The 25,478-nt window shown below is 53.4% G+C and overlaps 1 protein-coding gene across 9 annotated transcripts in view; it reads left to right on the plus strand.

Annotated features, from left to right (window-relative positions):
- The window catches only part of LOC119964531 (HORMA domain-containing protein 1-like), a 108,192-nt gene extending 96,584 nt beyond the window's left edge, over nucleotides 1-11,608 (plus strand). For 8 of the 9 annotated variants that reach the window (XM_038794147.1, XM_038794145.1, XM_038794150.1 and 5 more), the window contains 2 exons: nucleotides 2,357-2,473; nucleotides 11,343-11,438. In XM_038794147.1, the coding sequence (XP_038650075.1) occupies nucleotides 2,357-2,473; nucleotides 11,343-11,402 (177 nt within the window). In that variant the 3' untranslated portion in view covers nucleotides 11,403-11,438. Of the gene's footprint in view, nucleotides 1-2,356; nucleotides 2,474-11,342 lie in introns of all 9 variants that reach the window. The other variant, XM_038794149.1, reaches the window with a different exon arrangement.
- Nucleotides 11,609-25,478: the final 13,870 nt, after the last annotated feature.

A 25,478-nucleotide genomic window follows, 5' to 3' on the forward strand; every position in this document is an offset into this window, starting at 1 on the left:
GATCAGCCACGCCTGCAGTGGACACCCCACTCATTGCCCACCATTGATAACCCCTGTCTGGGGGTGCCTTGCCTTGATGAAGGCGTCAAGTGTGCCAGGATGAAGGCGTTGTGCACACTGCTCAGGTATCAGACGCAGACGTGCATGATGCGCATCTCATGGTCGCGCTAACTGCACGTTCATCGAGTGGAACCCCTTTCGCTTGGTGATTCCTGTCATCTGCAGGTGCTCGTAGGTTGACATGCATCCCATCGATCACCCCCTGGATCCGTGGCATCTCAGTGATGGTGGCGAACCCCGTTGTCTGGGCATCCTGGTGGGCTCGGTCCACATTGAAATTGATGTAATGTGGTGACCAAACATATAGGACCTCCATGACGGCGCAGATGCAAATACGCACCGAGCTTTGTGAGATTCCAGACTATCCCCTCTCTGGGAAGGACCCCGTTGCGTAGAGGTTCTGGGAAACCATCACCTTGATGGCCACCAGGAGTGGGTGTCCTCCCTCATTCCCCCACGGTGCCACGTGCGCCATGACCTGGCAGATATGTCGCACTCTCCCCCTGCTCAGCCGGAGTCTTCAATGGCATTCCTAATCTGGCAGGTCCTTGAATGACAAGCACTGCCGGTACACGTGAGACCTCATGAGTCTCCTCCTTCGTGCCTCCTCCTCGTCCTGTTGGGTGGGCGGCTCTCCATCCTCACTGGCTGCCTCCTCTGGTGCAGGCTCCGCTGCTGCTTGGTCCTCCTTGAGCAGCTCCAGCCTGTACAGCCTCAGTGCATCCACTCAGGGGAACTAGGAGGAAGGTCCCCATTGCTGGTTGAATTCCAATACACATTATCTTCAGGGGTGTACGGCCGACATGTTAGCTACGGCCTACATGACCCCGGTTGGCACTGCAGACCCCGCATGTCGCCATCCCCGTACCCCTGCCCCCATTGATGCCCGGCACGGTGGGAGCCACTGGCCCTGGCGCCTGCCCCTGCTGTCAGGTGTACCATTGGCTGGCACTGCCCTTGCCAGTGGTAGGCTTCACGGCCCACGTCTGGCACCCCCCTGTAGGGACAAATATGGGCCTTGCCCTTGGGTGGACCCCGTGATGCCCCATTGGCGGCAGGTTGGGGCGGTGGTATGGTGTAGGGTTTTGGCTGGGGCGCAGGGGGTGGTGGAGTGGATTGCGGGACTGGCGGGTTGGAGGAGGGAGCACACATACGGTCGGTGTCACTGCAGAACCACGGGCCACGGTGGGCGGTCAGTAGGTGTGTTGCAAAATGGCTACCTTGCAGGCCAAGGCAATGGCAGTCGATTCCTGGACACCCCAGTACCATAGGAGGTCACCCCGGCCCCACGACCCCTTCCTGGTCATCCCCTGTTGCCCCCCCCCCAGCCCTGGTAGGGCCCCCCAACCAGTGTCAGGACTGGTAGCCCACGGTCACATCCCTGCATGTCCTACCTCCGCTGTCTCCCTCATTTAGCCATGGCGCCTGTTTCCAAATTTTTAAAAGCACATGTGAAACCTGTGGTCGGGTATTCCCCCAGTGGAGGCGGAGGATTGCAGTGGCCCCAGAGGATACTGGGTCAGGCACGCTTGTGATATGCGAACGGCATTTACTATACGTGTGGAGTGGAACGCATTGGCACCGCTGTCGATGCACCGAAGAATTATGATTTGACGTGAACCCGGTGGCCACCACGATTTTGGCATCAAGACTGAATCTCTGCCCAATTGCCTTTCTGGATTTAGCCTTCGCCCTGCAGAAAATCCCTCCTGGGGTCTTAGTGAGTTCAAGGAACATGGGTATATTTTTGGAAGAAGAGGTAGTAACTTCAGATAAAATGGTGTGTTTAGTTATTCATTTAAAAAAGGCTATTAGTCTTGTGTGTTTTTTTCTTTCTATTACTTTAATAAATATTCTTTATTAATTGTTTACACAATGCCTGGACTAGTTTTCTCACTGGGCTTTACATTGTTCCTCACATTATTCCAAACAAATATACACTACTAAGAACCAATGTTTCAAGTTATCCTTTGTGGGTTTTTAGACACTCTCGCAGATAATCAGCGGGGTTCTTAACAATTAAGAGGTATGTATTGAGGATTAAAATTTCACAATGCCTGCAGTGTGAACAATGTTTTAACAACTGCAGTTTGCTCTTTCAATTATAATTGTTACAATAACAGAAAATTATTTAAGACCAGGAACAAATCCAATTGTAGTGTTCTTGAAAGAAAACTTTACCCTATGATTTCAACTGTGCAATATTTTGATGCCTGTTGTGAGTTGCATTTGCTAATGGTTATTGCCAATATTGTTAAAATCCGTAAGTATATATATAATGGGCTTTCACTGTTAGGTACAAAGGAACAACTTGCAGGATAATGGCAAAGTAAATGAAGAACCTCAGAAGTTGAGCACTACACCGGCCATAAAAGCTGTTCGAGCCAAAAAATCAATCTCTGAACTTGATCACGTGAGTGAAAAATCTTTATCAATATTTCTGCTTTTTCTATCTTGTTTTAGTGGTTATATCTGAAAATGTTCACATAAAACTAGGGAAATACTCATTCCTCGCTATTTCAGCACATAGCATGCAGAAATAGCATATGGTAGAAGCTGTTTTTTTTGCCTTTAAATGGTACCCCCGACTTCCCTTGCTATTCTGAAGCTTTTATGTTATTCATCGGCCCAGTCACCACTGGCCTTATTTGGATATGTCAGAGTTGAAGCCAGTAGCAAAGCAGCTCTGCGTTTCCTGGATTTAGATTGATGCTGCACTCTGTAAAACTTCACTGAGTTCCATGAGATCCACAGGCTTTCAGGATCAGTTCTGTTCAAGGCAGAGGTGAGGAGTTCCTAAAATAGAATCTGGAGATTTTTAAATACAGATTTTTCAGAAGTGAATTTATTTTAGCATCTTGTTTTGACATGCTGGGCGCGATTCTCCCAGAAAATGACTAAGGACGCAATTTAATGGAAATGTTTCTAAGTGTGGTAGCGAGTGGGAACTGCCATGAACTTCCTGACACACAACCTGGATAGACCGTCACTGGTATCAAACATTAATTGGTCCACTTAATGAGGTCCCACAGGCTTCGCACTCCAAATGATCGTTCCATCAGCTGATTTGCCAGGACTGCGCCCACCAGCTCCCCGCAAACAAAGGGGAGCAGCACTTATACGGATCCTGCAGAACAAACCCCACACATCTCGCAGCCGTGCCCCACGATTCGAGGATGCTGGCCAGATTGTTCGACACAGTCGAGCCCAGACAGGATGCCCTGTTCCTCCGAGAGGCTCAGTGGGTCAGTCACAGGGCAGCCAGTATCGTCTGGGAGGAAAATGTTAGTGACCGTCAGCTCGGGGAATTTCACCAGGAGGACCTCACCCTGCGATGAACGAAGCATGCGTCTCATGATGCCCCCTTTGTCACCCACAGGAGAAGTTGGCCCACAACAGACGAGAGAAGGCCCAGGCAATTGACTGGGTGTCGAACATCAGAGCCCTCACCCCCGAAGGGGAACGGAGGTTGCGTGGGTTGCCGAGGACAGATCAGTCACCGACATAGAAGTTGGCGTGCAGCGCATAGGTGAGGAACAACTGGCTGCCACCCAGATGACCTGTCACACGTGAGTTGTTAATGCCATACAGAATGACTCATCCCACCCACTAACCACATGTCCATTATCCCACAGGGGTCTCCATCCGACGGTGCCCCCCCCCCAAAACTCATATGAGAATATCTCGGAGGGGAGCTCCGAGGAGACCACCATATCGCGGTACAGCTGTCATTCACACCCTCCACCAGCGCAGAGACACACACCCGGTGGGCGACAGTCGTGGTCAGGTTTCTGGGGCACATTTAGGTGAGCACCACACAGTTGCTGATGCACATCAGGTGGAGACAGCAATTTCCAGGCAAGACAGCAGTCGAAGATCAGATGCTGAGCCTCTGGACCAGGTTTACCCATGTAGCCATCCGAGATGGCCACCTGCAAAGGACAATGGAAATTATGGCCAAACCAGGACTCAGACAGATACAGAGCTTATGGGTATCTGAAACGCAGGTAGCTAGACCTGATCAAAACCCCCGCTCGTTTGCATTTTAATGGCCCATTCCCCAGAACAATAGGACTCCAATCAAGAAACAGCACAGACTGATCAGCGCCACTCCCTTTACTCAGAGAGCCCAACTGCCAAGGTTAATGATCGCTAAGAAACCGCCCAGCCACCAAGGCACCTGCCCCTTTATTGGCTGAAATCGAAGGCAGTGGTCAGAGCCCCGACGAACCATTGGGTCCAAGATCAAGGACCACCCAAAGAGCGCAAAATCCCAGAGGGATAAAAGGGGACACAGCCATGTGTTCTGCCTCTTTTGGATCCGGCCAGTGCCAGCTTTTTTTGAATCCGGCCCGTGCCAGCCAACTGTAGCAGGAACAGCCAGCCAAGTTCAAGACCAATTATCGTGACCTGACGGATGAGCCGAGCAGAGACACAGCCACTTCTTCAAACCAGCAACGTGAGATCAAGATAAAGGCCTTATCCACTTGCACATTGCCGGTCGCCCTGAAGTTAAGTATAGGTTATTGTAGCTAATAGGTGTAGTTTAACTCGTAGTAGGTATTGTGTTTGCATGTCGAAGTAATCCTTGTGTATGTAAATAAACCATCTTTTGAATTGACTAACTGGTTGTGTGGTCATTTGACCGATATACAGGAAAGCCTTGTGGTTCAGTAAGAGAAATAGAAATACCCACAGTATTGGTGACGCTGTTGGGGCATAACATCATATCATAAAGAGCAATATTATTGAGGACTCTGATGCGATATAACATCATACTATAAATAAAGCCTCATTATTAAAAGAGCAACACCCAGAACTCATGTTGTTGATAGGATATGGCCGTGATATTCAGAGGGAGCTGTCAGCGACTCTCCAGTAGCCGATTGGAGGAGTCCCAGAGGCGACAGGCATAGGAGATAGTGCCGGCAGTGCGTGGCATTAAGGCCAACACTGCTCAGGTGGCAACAGCAACATGAGTGAAGGTGTCCAAGGCGTGGCTCAGGCAGTTTCGGCCATGGCTGAGAGCCTCAACAGCATGTCCGACTCGCTGGGGGACATGTCCCAATCCCAGATGGTCCTTTCGAAGGGCTGCAGAGCATATTTTAAGTCACAGGTGGGCATTGCCAGGTCGCTCCAGAGCATGTCTCAGTCACTGAGGAGCATCGCCAAGGGCATCGACACCATGGGCTGGATTCTTCCACACCACAAGAAAGCCACAGGCGAGCCGCGGACAATTGAGAACTCCATTGACCTCGGGCGGGGTTCTTTGGCCGCCGGGTGGACATGGCCAGAAAGCCCCACCCCATGCTGCTGACATTGGGGAGCCATCAAGGCTGTCAGAGCCAGATGACGCAGGGGCAGCCAAGGTTCAATCCAGCTGCCCCTCCATCCTAAGGTGACCGCTAGGGCTCGATGGGCACCAAGCGAGAGTAGGGGCGCTGGATGCCAACCTGGAACCACCCTGCAGAGTGGCGACAGCCACCATCAACACCCCCTAGTTCCACCAATCTGACAATGGCACGTCTTGGAGTCAGCGCTTGGAACAGGGTGGCACAGCAAGGCATGTGCCATCGGCAAGTGGGACCCAGGGCCCCCAGAGGACGCCCACCAGGGGCATTTAAGGCCAAGGGAGATGGTAAGCAGCAGGCTACCTCCATCTCTGATATGCTTTCTGGGGGCATACCAAGATGCAGCGGTCAAGCACGGAACACGGAAGGCTAAGCAGGTTGAGGATCACAGAGAGCATGAGGGGGGTGAGGTGGGCCGGCACCATCAGGGGCTAGGGGCAGTTGAGGACACATACAGCATTAAAAAAAGTTGCACCAATGAAACATAGCGGGCGGGATTCTCCTTTAGCCGACACCGAAATCAGGGCATGCAATCAGGCGGAGAATAGCTCCCGACACCGAAATCACGCAGGTGCCGGTTTCACGCCAAATCGCAATGCTCCGCCTCCTCAAAAATGGCGCAATTCCAACGCACGCCACGTGTAGTTGAAACCATGCCACATCTCATTAGTGGGCCCACCGGTGATGCTCCGCCTCCGATGGGCCGAGTTCCCGATGGTGCGGTCCACGTGTGCTCTCAACAATGATGAACCAGGAGAGAGGGCATACGGACAGTGTCCAGCACTACCATACGTCGCCGACAGTTGTGCCACTGGTCTAGGAGTTTCTGCCAGGGCCGGGGGGAGTAGTGGGGAGTGAGCAGGAGGTGGGCTATGGAGTTGGTGTGGACAGGCACAGAGCACTTACCGCAGCCGGCAGGGCAGCCATGCGACTGCACATGCTGCTGACAGCCCACTATAAACATGGTGCCCTGGGTCGATAGGTGACCCCCTCCCCCGGGGCACCCCCCTGTGGCTCCAGCCGACCCATGAGCTGTATGGGCACTCCAGCACAACTTGTCCCCATCTTTTCGGCCGCAATCACTGTGCGTGTGTGTGGGCCGTTGGGGGGGGGGGGGGGGGGAATAGTTTAAGCGCGACTGCAGCTTGTCAGCCCTGCGAGTGTCCATCAAGGACCCGGCGATTCCCGCACCATTTTCCGTGTTTTGTGCTGGTATTCCACCCGGTGCTAACCCCTCACCGGTAGCGGAATCAGTGCGGGTTTGGCACCAGTTTTTCTAACGTGGAACTCCACAGATCCTCCGTTGCCATAAGACTCAGGAACGGAGAATCCAGCCCAGCATCTCTGGCCTTTTCTTCAGCAACGCGGACCAACCAGAAATCCCTGCCCCAGTTACCTAAGCATAGTGGTCCTGGATCTCTCTCTCTTCTCCGGGGGCGGCGGAAGGGGCTGGGGGGGGAAGATGACGTACAAAACCACGTCCTATGTGAGGCAGGCAAGGATGAGGGCTTCTCCAGGCCTGCCAGACCCTCGCCGTTGGCGCCTATCCTCCATCCTCCGGCTGGCCCTGTGCTCATCTTCCAGCCTCTCCAGGTCCAGCACCTCCTCGTCCTCCTGCTTGGAGGTGGCCACATGTTTCTCCACCTCCAGTACGCCGCCCCCACTGCTGTGCCAGGTTGTGGAGGCCTCGGCAGACCACCATGAAGCGGGCGGCCCTCTGGGGGGTGTACTGCAGTGCACCACCAGAGCATTCGAGGCATCGGAAGCACATTTTCAGCAATCTGATGCACCACTCAATTTCAGCTCGAGTGGCCACATGAGCCTCGTTGTATCGGGTCTCCGCATCGGTCACCGGCCTCCACACTGGCAGTATTAGCTAGGTCCTTAGCAGGTTGCCCTTATCCTCCAAGAGCCAACCAGCCATCTGGGGTGGTCCTCGAAGAAGGTGGGGATGTCCGTCTGCCCCAAGATGTAGCTGTCGTGCACACACCCTGGCAAGTGTGCACACACGTGCATACCTTCATATGGGGTCGCACACGAGCTGGATGTTCAGGGATTGGAACCCATAAGATATAGGAGCAGAATTAGGCCACTTGGCACATCGAGTCTGCTCCGCCATTCAATCATGGTTGATATTTTCCCATCCCCATTCTCCTGCCTTCTCCCCATAACCCCTGATCCCCTTATTAATCAAGAACCTTAACTATTTCTGTCTTAAAGACACTCAGTGAATTGGCCTCCACAACCTTCTGTGGCAAAGAGTTCTACAGATTCGCCACCCTCTGGCTGAAGAAATTCCTCCTCATCTCTGTTTTAAAGGATCGTCCCTTTAGTCTGAGATTGTGTCTACTGGTTCTAGTTTTTCCTACAAGTAGAAACATCCTCTCCACGTCCACTCTATCCAGGCCTCGCAGTATCTTGTAAGTTTCAATAATATTCCCCCTCATCCGTCGAAAATCCAACAAGTACAGACCCAGAGTCCTCAAACGTTCCGCATACGACAAGTTCTTCATCCCCTTCCTGTTGATGTAGGGTACTCTCTGATGGCCCAGTGAGCGCAAGGTGACATACATGCCATCAGTTACTCCTTGGGGCATCCGGTTGATGGCAGAGAATCCTGTTGCAAGGCACCTTGTTGGGCCTGGTCTATATCAAAAGTTTATATAATTTGCTGTCCGTGCAAACAGGGCATCTGTGACTTCATGGATGCACCTGTGGGTTGTAGCTTGTAACATGCCACATAAGCCCCCACTTGAGCCCTAAAATAATACTGAGGTGTAGACGTTCAGGGCTGTGGTGAATTTGACGGCCACCTGGAGCGGGTATCCTCCTCCTCCATTTGGCACCAATTCCGCGAGTTTATGTCATATGTGCCACACCGTCCCCTTGTTGAGGTGTAGCCTCCTGCAGCACACGCTGTCCATCATCTGTTCAAAGGAGCAGCGACACCTGTATACCTTGGGCTGTCACCAGCCTCCACTCTGGGTACCTCCCTGGCCTGATAGGCGGCCGAGTCCTCAGGGTGCGGGGAGGTACCCTGCACATGGGCGCCACCTCGTGCCTCTGTTGATGCTGCTGTCCTCACCTTCTCCGGCGCCTGGCCTGCCAGCAATAGGTCCATGATATCATCAATCCCATGTAATATCTGTAAGGAATTGTAGAGAGTGAGAGACTGACAATCAGTGGTATCTTCCACCGCAGGACCCTCCATTTTGCCATCCCCCCCCCCCCCCCCCCACATCTTATGCCATCTGATACGCTCTGCCCTCGCACCCCAAGCAGCAGCGGAGGTCCCTGGTCACCGGACACAAGGCCCTGTACTGTACCCCAGACGCCCGCACATAACGTTACTTAAACCGGGGGCTGGTCCTCTCCCCGGTGCACACACCTACCCGCTCGTCATGGAGATGTCCCCGATGCTGGGGCCCAGCCCCTGGGTGTTCGGATGTTCGCTCCTGTGTCCATGGTGTTGTTTCCTGCAGTGTTCAGGCACAGTGGCTAGGCATCACAATCTGATTGGTATGCTAGGCAACAACTCCCACATGCTTCCTGGCACACCTATCCACGGGAATCCACTTGGGAGCTGTGAAGTGCTGACTTACCTATGATTGGCAATTCCTTATTAGCAGTAGCCTTCAGCCGCACAGATACAGGCCTCCACAGCGAGTGGGAGTTATGGTGGTCGGTGGGACAGACAAGCAGGGGGGTGGGGTTGCCCCCATTATGGGTACACACGATCCGGGGATGACATGGGACCCACTACCATCCCCTACTCATCCCTTGGCGATTCCCCCAAACGATGGCAGTCAACCCCCTCAACTGAGGCCACCCCCCTCCCGAGCAACCCCAATACTCCCTGGCTCAATGCCCGGGTGAGAAGGTGGCTACGCACCTCCTTGGATCCCCACAGCAGCCATTCCACCAACTTCACGTTTTTAAAAAAGTGTACTAATCGGCGCACCCGTTTCCACTTGCTGGGATGGTGGTTAGATCATGGGAGGCCTTAGATAGGGGTTCATTCCTGTTTATTGTATAGAGATTACCTTTAAGTGGTGATTATTGGTTTCTTGCCACTCAACGGCAGGATCCTTATTTCGGCAACAGGAGTGGGCCGGTTAGATCACAAACCAATCAGCACCAATCACGGTTCTCGGTTTTGGCCTCTCCCGCAATCTAATGGCCCCCGCCCCTCTCTTTCTCAAACATGACGTGGCCGTAAAACCACACCCCAAGTATTATGGGTGGGTTTGGTGGTGTGATTCCCACCACGTGTTTGGGTGCGATCCAGACTGGTATTCAGCCACACTTAATCATTGGCAGCGATCAAATGGCCACGTTGTGCCTGAAAAGCAGTGTGCCACAGCACAATGTGGCCGATAAAAGCGTGGGGACCCCAATCCCGGATCTACCCAGCTACCTCACTAGATCTAACACGATCTCATGAGACGTTGCGATGTGAATCCCGCCCGTTTTTGGCAAATCAGCATATTAGAACGAGTCAACTAGTCTCACTCTAATTTGCAGTATCCCGAGGTACCCGAGGTATTGGGATCTATCTCCTTCGCCTTGGAGCCCTCGCGCAAGTGCCGTTCAGTACTGGTCACAAACAGGGGCCAGACGGAATGGACTTGTGCAGGTCTCCCAGGGGATCAGAGGCCTCCAGGTGCTTGTTGTCTGGGCAAGGTGGTTCCAGCCTGGCACTCTCGCACTGCCAGCCTGGCATCCTGGCACTGCCAAACTGTCCAGATGACACTGACAGCTGGCCAGGGCACTGCTAAAGTACCAGGTTGGCACTATTAAGGTGCCATTCTGGCATTTTTCGCGCAGCGCGATCAGGCCGGGGCTGCTCTCCGTGGTCGTTTGGTGGGGGGCCTGGGGGACTCCCTGCCCTGGGGGGGGGGCTGCCTGCCCTGGGGGGCTGCCCTGCGGACACCCTCATAGTCAGTTGTGGTTTGGGGAGGATGGGGCAGTGGTCACATTGGAGGCTCCAGAGATCGGGCTGCCATTTAAAAATGGTGTCCCGAACTCTCGCGACACTGAGGAGTTCCGGTGAGCGGAGCAACGGAGAATTGCAATTTGGCATTAACCCAGTGCCGGCCACGATTTTGGTGTCGGCTGACGGACAATCCCATCCTGTATGTTATTAAGAAGCAGTTAGGTATAGTATGTGAGGGCGAAATGGATCAAAGAATATAAGGGGGAAGGTGGGATCAGGCCCCATGAGTTGTATGATCGTAATGAATGGTGGAGCAGGCTCGTAGGGCCAAATGGCCTCCTCCTGCTCATAATTTCTATGGTACAATTCCCTTATTTGCATTTTAATACATTCAGTCCTAAAATTCACAGGAAATCTTGCCATGCCAGTGAAAGGTATAATTGATCTCTGACTCAATATCTATCTATCCACCAAGAATGCACTGTTTTGATGTCAAAAAATAAATTTGGGTCCAACATCTTTTGACATAAGTTTTTATTAATGGTCCATGTTGTGACAGAAATAATATGAATTCCATGTTAGTTAACAGGAAGAATGGGTTTCACTAACAAATGCGTGGCACAGTGGTTAGCACTGCTATCTCATAACACGAGGGACCCAGGTTCAATTCCAGTCTTCGTGACTGTGGAGTTTGTACGCTGTCCCCGTATCTGCGTGGATTTCCTCCAGGCGCTCCGGTTTCCTCCCACATTCCAAAGATGTACACATTAGATGGATTGGTCATGCTAAATTGCCCCTTAGTGTCCAAAAGGTTAGTTGGGTTATGGGGATAGAGTGGGGGCATGTGCCCAGGTAAGATGCTCTTTCAGAGGGTCAGCGCAGACTCAATGAGCCAAATGGCCTCCTTCTGAACTGTAGAGTTTCTATGTTCATATTCTACACATTGTGATAATTACAAAAAAAAGCTCTCATGTTCTTTCTCCATTTCTTGACAGACTGCATGTGATTCTGCTGTGCTTCAAGAGAAGATTACAAAGAGAAGGAGAAAAAATTGAAGAGTGCTCTGAAATTATTAAACATTGTTTATTATTCATGGAAGTATTAATTAACTTAATTCAGTTAGCCTTTTAATATATTGAATTGCATGCCAATAATCCATTGCACTCAACATTTCATTATTTGTTGGTACTACTTTGTTTATAAAATGTGTGAAGTATATTTGGGGTAATTCTATGATGAAATAAAACATTGTGGTCAAAAATTTCTGTCACATGTTTCCTAAACTTTTTAAAGGATATGTCCCTGTGATGAACACTTTTTTTTATTTAAAGTACCCAATTAATTTTTTACAATTAAGGGGCAATTTAGCGTGCTCAATTCACCTATCCTACACATCTTTGGGGTGTAGGGGCAAAACCCACGCAAACATGGGGAGAATGTGCAAACTCCACACGGACAGTGACCTAGAGCCGGGATCGAACCTGGTACCTCGGCACCATGAGGGAGCAGCCACCATGCTGCCCGTGATGAACACTTTTGAGAGAATTTATCGAGCATTAGTATTTCGGAATTCCATTAGGATCGTTGTATGATAATAAGCAAAGTCTATTTAGTTTTGAAGTTGAGCAGAAATTGAAATATTAAATTCATTTCAGTATATCAAACCATGGACTGAATTTCACATATCCCGTCAGGCAAGGTTATGGAGGGGAGGCATGTAAAATAGGGTGAACCCCCACCACCTTCCCGCCACCCCTGAGCACACCCCAAAATAGCCTCCTTGTCAGTCTTCAAAGTGAGGGAATGAAGGAAAATTCTGGGGCTATTCTTTGTGAATTTGGGATGACTCCTGTTATGACCCCCATGGAAGCCAAGGGGTGTGGGCCAATCGATTCCTTGTGACCTCCAAGAATACGAACTTGGCCGGTAATGGGGTGGGGCCCTCTAGTTGGTCTTGGACCCCAACTCAGTGTTTTGTGACGGTCAACACGCACCGAGGCTTGTATGAGTGCACCCACTTGCCTTTGGGTCTCCTCGGCATGTGCCATCTTTCAGCAGCTTATGCAGAATGTCATGCATAGTTTACCCCAGGTCGCAGTTTACCATGAAGATGTCCTAAGCATGGGCTCGTCTGACCAGCAACATTTACAGAACTTGGGTCAAGTTGTACAGCGATTCCAGGAAACCGGTGTCCACCTCTGGCAGGAAAAATGCAGCTTCAACCTGGCCAAGGTAACGTACCTCAGCTAGCATGTGGACCGCCATGACCTGTATGGTGAATATAACATGGTAAATTCACACTGTATATTGTAAGCGCAGTAGCATTACCTGACCACTAGGGGGAGTAGCTCTGGGAATGCTCAGGAGCTTGTACAGGGCTTCACCCTTGACTCCGCCCACGACTCCTCCCCCTAGTGCTGCTGTATAAATACCCTTGTCCAGAGTCAGCCTGCAGTTCACAGAGAGTTCATCAACAGGTAATAGGCTGGCTCTGAAGTAAGTTGATTAAAGCCTACATTCATATCGGAAACGTGTCTGGTGAATTGATAGTTCCATCAATTTAATCAACTTAAGAACAGTAAAGATCGATCATGGACTCGGCCCTCACGCCTGGACGCCTGGAACTCGACCCGCAGAATGCAGAGGCTAAAGAAATCTTCTCCCACTGGATGCGGTGTTTTAAGGCCCACCTGGCAGAAGCGAGCACAGCCGAAACAACAGAGGAACAGAAGCTAAGTCTACTGCACGCGAGGGTGAGCCACAGAACCTCCACGCAACTAAACTCGGCCGGTTCACATACTGCAGCGCTAGCAGTTCTCGATAAAATTTATGTAAGGCCTATTAACGAAGTTTACGCACGCCATGTGTTCACGACTCGCCGCCAGCGGCCTACAGAATCACTCGCCGAATTTTTAAGGGAACTCAATAACTTGTCAAATGACTGTAATTATCAAGCGGTTACCGCGGCTGATCACAGAGAACTTGCTGTACGCAATGTTTTTGTAGCGGGCCTCAGGTCTAATGTACGCCAACGCCTGCTGGAAAAGGGGGCCCAAGACTTAGAAGCGACTGTGGAAGCTGCAACCACGATGGAGGTCTCCTTCCGCAGTCTTAACTCGTTCCCCGCGACCCAATCATGGGCCCCCGACCAGCGACTGTGCTACGCGGCCGCCCAGCCACCATGCTGCCCCAGCCAGCCACTATGCTGCTCCAGCCTGCCATTTCTGCGGCCAGAACCATCACCCGCGGCAGCACTGCCCGGCCCGCAACGTGACCTGCAGCAGCTGTGGGCAGAAAGGCCACTACGCAAGAGTGTGCCTAGCTAAAAGGGCCCCAGCTTCCACATCCCCAGCGGCACAAATTAATCGCTCCCCAGGCCCGCGGGGCCCGAAACGCTGTGGCCTATGCCCCGACTCCGCCCCCTCCCGCCACGTGCGATCCATGGGGGCCACCATCTTGGAAAATTTCCACCACGCGGCCGGCCACGTGCGACTCATGGGGGCTGCCATCTTGGACGCCATCTTCCTCGCCGCCTGCCACGTGCGATCCACGGGCCCGACCGGCATCTCTACACTCGGAAAACTCATCGGAAGAGTACGACTACGAACTCAGAGGGCAATCATCACGGGACCACTCCAGCACAGCTGATCGAGCCACCGACTACCCGCAACTCAGCGCAGTCGCTCTGGACCAATCACGCCCGATGCATCTGTGAAATTCGATGGCAGAGGTCCAAATCAACGGGTACAAAATGCCTCTTCGACTCTGGGAGCACTGAGAGCTTCATACATCCAGACCTGGTAAGATGCTGTTCGCTCCCCGTTTTCCCCGCGCGGCAAACTATCTCGCTCGCTTCAGGCTCCCATTCGGTCCAGATCCAGGGACACACCGCCGCGACACTCACAATCAGAGGCGCTAGCTACTCAAAATTTAAACTCTACGTTTTGCCTGAACTCTGCGTGCCACTATTATTGGGACTAGACTTCCAATGTAACCTTAAGAGCCTCACCATCAGCTTCGGCGGGCCACTGCCCCCACTCACTACCTGCAGCCTCGCTACGCTGCGAATCCCCCCCCCCTCCTCTCTTCGCCAATCTCACAAAGGACTGTAAACCCGTAGGCACTCCTAGCAGACTGTACAGCCTGCAGGATAGGGTCTTTATCAGAACAGAGGTCCGAAGGCTTCTCAGTGATGGGATTATAGAGGCCAGCAACAGTCCCTGGAGAGTTCAGGTGGTGGTCGTTAAGACCGGGGAAAAATTCCGCATGGTTGCCGACTATAGTCAGACCAAAAATAGATTTACGCTCCTCGACGCGTATCCTCTCCCCAGGATTGCAGACATGGTAAACCAGATCGCCCAGTACCGGCTCTTTTCCACGGTGGATCTGAAGTCTGCATACCACCAGCTCCCAATCCGCCCGGAGGACCTCCACTACACGGCATTCGAGGCCGATGGCCGCCTCTTCCATTTCCTCCAGATCCCTTTCGGCGTCACTAATGGGGTCTCGGTGTTCCAACGAGCAATGACCGAATGGTGGACCAGTACGGGCTGCGGGCCACGTTTCTGTACTTGGACAATGTCACCATCTGCGGCTATGACCAGCAGGACCACAACGCCAACCTCCACCGTTTTCTCCAGACGGCACAGAAACTGAATCTCACTTATAACAAGGAGCAATGCGTTTTCCGCACAAACAGACTGGCCATCCTCGGCTATGTCGTGGAAAACGGAGTCCTGGGCCCAGACCCGGGCCGTATGAACTCCCCCTCCCCCATTGCCCCAAGGCCCTCAAACGGTGCTTGGGCTTCTTCTCCTACTACGCCCAGTGGGTCCCTCAATATGCGGACGAAGCCCGCCCACTCTTTAGGGCCACACGATTTCCCCTGTCACCCGAGGCACACCAGGCCTTCGATGGCATCAAGGAGGACATCGCCAAGGCGGTCATGCGGGCGGTGGATGAATCCACTCCATTCCAGGTTTAGAGCGATGCCAAAGAGGTAGCTCTAGCAGCCACATTAAATCAGGCAGGGAGACCAGTCGCATTTTTCTCCCATACCCTCTCCGCTTCAGAACTCCGACACTCCTCAGTCGAGAAAGAAGCACAAGCCATTGTGGAGGCTATTCGTTACTGGAGGCACTACCTCGCAGGTAGGAGGTTCATCCTCATCACCGACCAAAGATCGGTTGCCTTCATGTTTGACAACACGCAAAGGGGCAAAATTAAAAACGACAAAATTCTGAGGTGGAGGATCGAACTCTCCACCTACAATTACGACATTAAGTATCGACCCGGGAAGATCAACGAGCCTCCGGATGCCCTATCCCGCTGGACATGCGCCAGCGCGCAGATTGACCGATTGAAAGTCATCCACAATGACCTCTGTCACCCGGCTCGCCCACTACATCAGAGCCCGAAACCTGCCTTTCTCCAACGAGGAGGTAAAAGCGGTCACCAGGGACTGCCCGATCTGTGCGGAGTGCAAACCGCACTTCTATAGACCAGACAGGGCCCACCTGGTCAAGGCTTCTAGGCCCTTTGAATGCCTTGCGATTGATTTCAAATGGCCACTCCCCTCAACTAACAAGAACGTTTACTTTCTAAACGTCATAGATGAGTTCTCCCGTTTCCCATTCGCTATCCTGTGCCCCGACATGACCTTCCACACAGTCATTAGGGCCCTGCATAGCATCTTCACCCTGTTTGGTTTCCCCAGCTACATACACAGCGACCGGGGTTCATCCTTCATGAGCGACAAGCTGCGTCAGTACCTGCTCGACAAGTGCAGGACTACCAGCTACAACCCCAGGGGGAGCGGGCAGGTGGAGAGGGAGAACGCGACGGTCTGGAAGACCGTCATACTGACCCTCCGGTCTAGAAAGCTCCAAGTCTCCCAGTGGCAGGAAGTCCTCCCAGACGCGCTCCACGCTATTAGGTCCCTTTTGTGCACAGCAACCAATCAGACCCCTCACGAGAGGCTCTTCATTTTTTCCAGGGGCACTACCACAGGGTTCTCACTTCCGGCATGGCTGCGAACACCGGGCCGCGTACTTCTGAGGAAACACGTCAGGGCGCACAAATCTGACCCCCTTGTTGAGAAGGTGCGCCTGCTCCACTCCAACCCCCAGTACGCATTCATCGAGTTCCCTGATGGCCGTCAGGACGCTGTATCCCTCCGGGATCTGGCACCCGCCGGATCCAGCGCCCCCTCGACCCCCACAGAAGGACCCCTCACCCTACACCCCATGCTGCCTCCCCCTCGCGCCCACTAGCTCGCTCCACCAGTTCCACGCACCCACGCCGGCCAGTCCCCGGTCGAACCAGGAGAGTATGAAGCTCGGATACAACCCTCCCTGGAGTCCGCCATCATACCCCAGCACACAACACCCATCCAGCCACCGCAAGAGGCTGCAACCCCGGTGCTCCGCAGATCACTGCGGACAGTTCGACCACCGGACAGACTGACTTTGTAAACCACCACCCCCGCCGGACTTGATTTTTTTGCAGGGGGTGAATGTGGTGAATATAACATGGTAAATTCACACTGTATATTGTAAGTGCAGTAGCGTTACCCGACCACTAGGGGGAGTAGCTCTGGGAATGCTCAGGAGCTTGTACAGGGCTTCACCCTTGGCTCCACCCATGACTCCTCCCCCTAGTGCTGCTGTATAAATACCCTTGTCCAGAGTCAGCCTGCAGTTCACAGAGAGTTCATCAACAGGTAACAGGCTGGCTCTGAAGTAAGTTGATTAAAGCCTAGATTCATATCGGAAACACGTGTCTGGTGAATTGATGGTTCCATCAACCTGCACCTCGTTGAGGACCAGGTAAGGGCCAGCCCCGGAGGGGCTGGTTTAGCTCACCAGGCTAAATCGCTGGCTTTTAAAGCGGACCAAGCAGGCCAGTAGCACGGTTCGATTCCCGTACCAGCCTCCCCGGACAGGCGCCGGAATGTGGCGACTAGGGGCTTTTCACAGTAACTTCATTGAAGCCTACTCGTGACAATAAGCGATTTTCATTTTCTCATTTTCATTTTCATTCGACAGGCCCCCATACCAGGCAGGCCAACAGAACTCCGTTTCTTCCTGGGCCTGGTCAACTACTACAGGAAGTTCATTCGAAACCTGGCCATTCTGTTGATCCCCATTCCACCAGCTTTTGAGAAGGGCCAACCGTGGGGATGGGCCCAACCCCAGAAAGCAGCTATTTCCGAAGTGCGGCAACAGCTATCATTCCCCCCAGCTGTTAATCCATTTTGACTCTCCCAAGCCATTCACCTTGACCTGCGAGGAGTCGCCTTATGGGGTTGAGGGTATCCTCTTCTCACTGCCTGGCTAATGGGTCAGAGCGGCCCATCGCATTCACGTCCAGGGCATTCGTGGATGCCGAATAAAACTGCCCAGATCGAAAAGGAGGGTTTGGCTGTCGTTTTCAGTGTAAGGAAATTACACAAATATGGGCATACCCTCATGGTTTTGACGGACTATAAGCCGTTGCTGGCTTTGTTCAAAGAGGATCAGATGATTTTCCCCATTGCGTCCGCTCGCATCCAGCGTTGGACCCTATTGCTGGCCGCATATGATCATTTGCCGGAGGATTGGGCAGAGGCGAAGATTCTCCACACAGACGCAATGAGCTGCCTTCCCCTCCCAACCAGACTACCGATGCCAGTGCCAGCCGATGAGATCATTGCTTCCCTCCATTTCATGGATTCTTTACCAGTCACAGCGTGGCGCATCCGAAGTTGAATCCAGATGGGCCCAAATTTGTCCCGCGTCCGCCACATTATCCAGTGTGGGGCCCAACGGACGATTTGAAGGCTTCCACTTTATTAAAAAAAATATTTTTCCATATTTTCATCATTTTTGCCACGTAAAAGAGAAACAGAAATAAAACAACCTCAACAATATAAAAAAGAAAAGAAAACAGCTCGCGAATCGTCCCCTAAGAAACAAGTCCTTCATTCCCTTGCTCCCTCCTCTTGTCCCATCTCTGAAAACCTGTATCCATCCTCCCCGGCTCAAACCCATGGGACGGGATTCTCCGATAATCGGCGCGATGGTCGGGATCCGGCACCAAAAATGGTGCGGGTCACTGTGGCGTCGGGGCGCCCCAAACGGCGTAAATTCTCCGGCCCGGAATGGGCTAGTAGCGGCGTGGTGCCATTCACAATGGTGCCACCCGCCACGGACGGACGGCGTCATTGACGCCAGGCAGCGTCACAGCACAAAAGACGCGCCCCCCCCCATCCCGGAGATCCAACAAGATGGCCGCCCGCCGCGCAGCCCCGAGGTTCCAGGAGCGCGACATCAAGGCACTCCTGGACGCAGTAGAGCAGAGGAGGGAGGCCCTGTACCCCAGACACGGCCGCAGGGTTTCCCCATGCCTCAGCCGGTGCCTGTGGAGGTAGGTTGCAGAGGCTGTCAGCGCTGTGGCTGTAACACCAAGGATAGGTGCACAATGCCACAAGGTGAATGACCTCGTCAGGGCAGCCAGGGTGAGTCCCCCCCCCCCCCCCCCAAATGTGCAGCACACCCCCAGGTGAACCAACCCTAACCCTAATGTGCTGCGTACCTATGCCAATATACGCACAACCGCTAGCCTGCATGTATATCCCTGCCTAACACTTGCCCTTTATCGCTGCCACCCACCCACTCTCTCCCACCCCCCACCCCCCACAGGAGAAGTGCGCACACAACAACGGAGCGTGAGAGGACCGGAGGGCGCACAGCTGATGAGAGATCACTCAGCGTTCATGAGGAGAGTTCCTGGAACTGGCAGGTGAACCAAAGGACGGGGAAGTTGCTGATGCAGAGGTCGGGTGCGCACCACCAAGTGAGACCCCACAGCCCGTATCCATTCCCCCCATATTCCCCCTCCCCCATGTCCCCCCTCCTCCATGTCCCCCCTCCCCAATATCCCCCCATCACCCATTTTTGCCGATCACCGCCTGTGTGTCTAGCCATGCATGCTGTATTGTGTATTGCAGGACCAAACGTCAAGGCACCCGTCTCCGCGGATGCCAACCGCTCGCAGGACACCCCAGGGCGGCCAAGAGACAGGTACAGGCCCAGACCCTCCGGCATGCGATGCCCCAGGGCGGCCACGAGACCAGGACAGGCCAGAAGCAATACGGAGATGATGCCCCCTTCTCGTGCGAGTGCAGCGACGCAGACGTGTGACACCCAGCGACGAGTGGGGCAGTCACATGCCCCCATCGCAGCTGGGCCAGGACAGCCCTACCCAGGACACCACAACCCAGGATAGTCTTACCCAGGACAGCCCTACCCAGGACACCACCAGTCAGGCCACCACTATCCAGGACAGCCCTACCCAGGACTCCCCTGCCCAGCACAGCCCGACCCGGTACACCACTATCCAGGACAGCCCTACCCGGGATACCACTATCCAGGACACCCCTACACCGGACACCGACACACATGACACCGAAAGACAGGAAAGTGACACACAGCGGATGGGTGGACACGAACTGCCACCCCAGGGGTCCATGGATTCTGGGTCAGACAATGCTGACAACACAACACCACTGCTATCCCCAACACCCTCCACCATCGCAGAGACACTCACCTCGGTTGGGCACTTTAGCGATGAGGCTTCTGGTACACACACTGGTGCGCACAACACAGCCGTACCGGTACAGCAGATGGAGGTAGGAGCAGCAGAGGGGCCTGGAGGTCGGACGGCATCCTGGCCCAAGCAAACATCTGCCGCCTGATGCTCGATCAATGACTCCAGAAGTGAGATTGGACGACAATTGAAAGCTTTATTGCACTAGATGTTTCCCCCAGCAGCACAGGTACAGAATGCAGCTGCTTGGGAGACACAGGCTTTTATACTTGCCCTTACTGGGCGGAACCAGCAGGCAGGCTTCACCTATGAACTTGTTGTCTCGGGTACCTCCAACACCAATGGTCTTACAGCATCAATCTGGGTACCGTAATAACCCTAATACCAACGACCACATTCACCCCCTGTTAAAAAAAGAGTCCGGTGGGGGTGGTGGTCTCGCGTTGTACAGTGGTTGAGGTTATGGTTGTCCCAGTATACATTGGTACAGTGTTTTGCCTTTTTATATGTGGCAACTATTTACAGTATTTACATTCAAAATGAAGCAATTAGTCGATCGGGGGCCCTGGTCGTTCTTTGCGATCGACGCAGTTTCGTTGGTGATGCAGGTGCCGGCTCGGGCATCCGTGACTCCGGGAGCGTGGCTTCGGTTTCTTCAGCAGCTTCATCACCCCGAGATGGGACCAGTGGGAGGACCGATCCACCTGGGAAGGGGTGGCTGTGGGGTGCACCGGTGGGAGGAAGGGTGGGGTTGGTGGTGGGGGTGTGGGTGGGGATCCAGCGGGCGCCAGATCCCGTAGGGAGACCGTATCCTGTCAGCTGTCGGGGTACGCCACATAGGCGTACTGAGGGTTAGCGTGAAGGAGGTGGACCCTCTCGACCAATGGGTCCGACCTGTGGGTCCGCGCATGTTTGCGGAGCAGGATGGGTCCAAGAGCTGCCAGCCAGGTTGGGAGTGAGGTCCCGGAGGAGGACTTCCTAGGGAAGACAAGGAGACGTTCGAGAGGTGTTTCGTTGGTCGTGGTACAGAGCAGTGATCGAATGGAGTGGAGAGCATCAGGAAGGACCTGCCAGCGGGAGACTGGGAGGTTCCTGGACCGTAGGGCCAGTAGGATGGTCTTCCAGACCGTTCCGTTCTCCCTCTCTACCTGCCCGTTTCCCCGGGGGTTGTAACTGGTTGTCCTTCTCGAGGCAATGCCCTTACTGAGCAGGAATTGACACAGTTCGTCGCTCATAAAGAAGGACCCCTTATCGCTGTGTATGTAGGTGGGGAAACCGAACAGTGTAACGATACTGTAGAGGGCTTTTATGACGGTGGCTGCGGTCATGTAGGGGCTTGGGATGGCGAATGGGAACCGGGAATACTCGTCAATCACGTTCAGGAAATACGTGTTGCGGTCGGTGGACGGGAGGGGCCCTTTGAAGGCCATACTGAGGCGTTCAAAGGGACGGGAAGCCTTTATCAGGTGCGCTTTCTCTGGCCTGTAGAAGTGCGGCTTGCACTCCACGCAGATTTGGCAGTTCCTGGTAGCGGTCCTGACCTCAATGGAGTAGGGAAGGTTGCGGGTCTTGATGAAATGGAAGAATCGAGTGACCCCTGGGTGGCAGAGGTCCTCATGGAGGGTGCTGAGTCGGTCCACTTTTGCGTTGGCACATGTGCCGTGGGATAAGGCAACAGGAGGCCTCCCTCACTCCCCCCTCTTACCCCCCGTCACCCCCCCCCCCCACCACACCCCACCCTCCCCCACCCAGACTGCGGCCACGCCGTCACTTCTCCTGCGGCCACCCCACGCCGTGACCTACCTCCACGCTGTCCGGCGTCAACCATCAGCACTGGTTGACGCCGTTATATAAGGTGGTTTAATTTATGCCGGCGTAACCCGTGGTCACGTCAGCGGGACTTCGGCCCAGCCGACCGGGAGAATTTGGGCAACCCCGGGACCCATTGAATCACGCCGGTCCCCGCCATTCTCCGAAGCGGGGTGGTGCGATTCACACCTCGCCGACTTTTGGAGAGTCGGAGAATCCGGAGGACGATGGGGGTGGGATTCACGCCGACCCACGGCGATTCTCGGACCCGGCGGGGGATCGGAGAATCCCGCCCATGATTCCTCATAATTGGCATCCCCCTGACCTAGCACCCAGCTTAAAGTGTTGCCTAAACTGCCTCCAGATCTTCAAAGTGGCTGCCACCAGACTCACCGAGTATTTTCCCAGAGCCACCGGGAGTGGCGCCGTTGCCAGCGCCGGCGTCCCAGACCCCCTATACAAGCCCCTCCATCTTAACCCATCGGGCCTCCCCCTCCTTGGTCCAGCCCAGCACCTTCTCCACATTCACCGCCCAATAATCATGCAGTAGGTTTGGGAGGCCGAGGCTTCCCCCCCCCCCCCCCCCCCCCCCCCGCCTGTCGCCATCACTGCAAGACCACCCTCCTAATCCTGGCCACCTTCCCCCTCCCTAAATAAACAAGGTGATCAATTTGTCCACCCCCTTGAAGAAGGATTTTGGTAAAAAGCTGGCAGGCACTGGAATAGGAACAAAAATTGCGGTAACACATTCATTTTAACTGCCTGCACCCGGCCTGCCAACGACAAAGGGTGGTTGTCCCACCTTGTCAAATCAGCCTTCACCTTCCCCATCAAACTAGTAAAATTATACCTTCGGAGCCCACCCCAGTCCTGAGCAACCTGAACCCCCAAGGACCTAAAGTGGATCGCCTCCAGACAAAATGGCAGTCCCCCCACCTTCGCCCCTCCCAGCCGGGACCCTAGTTCAATTTATACCCCAAGAACATCCCAAATCTTTGAAGTAGCTCTATTATACTCCCCATCGACGTGCTGTGTTCTGAAATGTACAATAACAGATCATCGATGTATAAGGACACCCTATGCTCTACTACCCCCACTGCCCCCCCCCCCCCCCCCCCCCCCCCCATTCACTATCCCCTTCCACAACTCCAAGCCCCTTAATGCAGTGGCCTAAGGCTCTGTAGCCAGTGTAAAGAACAGGGGAGACATGTACACCCTTGTCTTGTATCCAGGTGCAGAGCAAAGTACCTCAAATTCATATTAATGCAAATGCTCGCCATCGGCTCTTTGTACGACAGCCACACCCACACCACGAACCTCAGCCCAATTCCAAATCTTTCCAATACTGCCATCAAATAACCCTACTCTACCCGATCAAACGCCTTCTCTTCGCCCAGTGACACCACCAGCTCTGTTCCTTTCCATATGCTGGAGACAGGATAACATTCGGCAACCTCCTCATGTTTGAAAACAGCTGCCTTCCCTTCACGAACCCCATCTGATCCTCTCCTACCACGTTCGGGAGACACCCCTCCAACCTTGCCGCCAAAACCTTTGCCAATATTTTGACATCTACATTAAATAGGGATATGGACCGATACAACCCACACTCCATCGGGTCCTTATCCTTCTTTAGCAGCAACAAAATCAAAGCCAGCCCCATCTTCTGCGGCAAGACGCCCCTGCCCATTGAATATTTCCACCATCAGCGGCGCCAACTTATTCTTAAATTTCTATAGAATTCCACTGTGAACCCGTCAGTTCCTGCCACCTTCCCTGCCTGTATCCTCCCAATCGCCTCCTTCACCTCCTGTTACCTTACAAGCCCCTCCAAGTCTGCTCTATACTCTTCACCTAACCGTGGGTACTCCAACCAGTCCAGGAACTCATCTCTCGCTTCTCTCTCGGTGGCTCTGACCTACATAACCTCTTATAGAACTCTTCAAGTAGCTCGTTCATATGGGGAGAGAAGGTGGCCAGTATTAGAAAGGTGCTAGTACAGAGAGGAAGGCAGGCAGGGGGTTTGGGTCTTCAGAACCTGATGTATTATTACTAAGCAGCGAATGTGGAGACGGTATGGAGCTGGATCAGAGGGGTTGACTCCCAATGGATCAGAATGGAGGAGCATTTGGGTAGGGGGTCGGGATTGAAGGCGCCAGCGACAGTGCCACTCCCGAAGGCCCCGGGGAGATACTCAGAGACTCCGGTAGTAATAGCTTTGTTGAGAATTTGGAGGCAGTTTCGCCATCACTTCAGATTGGGGGCAGGGTCAAGGGAAATGCCGATTCGGGGGAACCATAGATTTGAGCCAGGGAAGTGGGATGGAAATTTTCGGAGATGGGAGGAGAAAGGAATCAGGGCACTAAAAGATTTATTTCTTGGTGGTCGGTTTGTGGGATTGAAGGAGCTGGGAGCGAAGTATGGGCTGGAGCAGGGGGAAATATTTAGATACATGCAGGTTCAAGACTGTGCCAGAAAGGAGCTACAGAGCTTTCCAGTAGAGCCGGCTTCCACATTGCTGGAAGAGGTGGTGACGACAGGGGGACTGGAGAAGTGGGTAGTATCGGCCGTTTATGGGGTTATTTTAGAGGAGAAGGCGCCGCTGGAAGGGATCAAGGAAAAGTGGGAGGAAGAGTTGGGAGAGGGTATGGAGGAGGGATTCTGGTGTGAGGTGCTCTGGAGGGTGAACGCCTGCACCTCGAGTGCGAGGTTGGGGCTGATACAGCTGAAGGTGGTGTATAGAGCACAACAAGGGCGAGGATGAGCCGGCTCTTTGAGGGGGTAGAAGATGTGTGTGAATGTTGCGGAGGGGGCTCCACAAACCACATTCATATGTTTTGGTCCTGTCCAAAGCTGGAGGATTACTGGAAAGAGGTTTTCAGGGTAATCTCTAAAGTGGTGCACATGAAACTGGACCCGGGCCCCTCGGGAGGCCATATTCGGGGTGTCGGACCAACCGGGGTTGGAAATGGGTGCGGAGGCAGATGTTGTAGCCTTCGCCTCGTTGGTTGCCCGAAGGCAGATCCTGTTAGGGTGGAGATCAACCTCTGTCCTGGCGTGGCGGGGTGACCTGGACACTATTCTTGACGCTTGAGAAGGTCAAATTTGAATTGAGGGGAAGGATGGAGGGTTTCTACAATTCATGGGCGTTATTCATTATGCACTTTTGAGAATTGGATTACATTGAACATTAAGGGGAAGGGCTGGGAGGGTTGGGGGAGGGGGACTGTGTGTGTTAATGGTGACTATGGGTGATTCCTGATTCCTTTTTGTCATTTGTTTATGTTAACATGAGGGCTAATGTTTGGGGTTTGGTGGGAGGATGGGATTTGTTTATATGGGGATTGACATAATATTCGTTACTGATTATTGTTTATTCTTGGGTGTAAATTTGGGAGAAAATGTGAAAAAGCAGGAGAAAGCAGCCTTCTAACTCCTCCGTCACAATCACGCACCTGCCCCCGATCCGCCACTACCTTCTCCATCTGAAACCTCACCCTCTTTCCCACCAAAGCCTCTACCCCCCCGTACTCGACTGTCAAACCTCCGTCAAACCTCAAATGGAAAACCTGACTCACCCAACTCTTCATAACCTTCACCTGATCTTTCACCCTCAGGTTTGTGTCCTGCAGCATCACCACGTCGGCCTTTAAGCTATTGAAATATGTAAATACCCTGGACCTCTTCACCGGTCCCTCTAACCCCCTCACGTTCCACGTTACTATTCTGACTGG

Source organism: Scyliorhinus canicula, chromosome 4 (assembly GCF_902713615.1).
Source record: "Scyliorhinus canicula chromosome 4, sScyCan1.1, whole genome shotgun sequence".
NCBI classification, from domain to species: domain Eukaryota; kingdom Metazoa; phylum Chordata; class Chondrichthyes; order Carcharhiniformes; family Scyliorhinidae; genus Scyliorhinus; species Scyliorhinus canicula.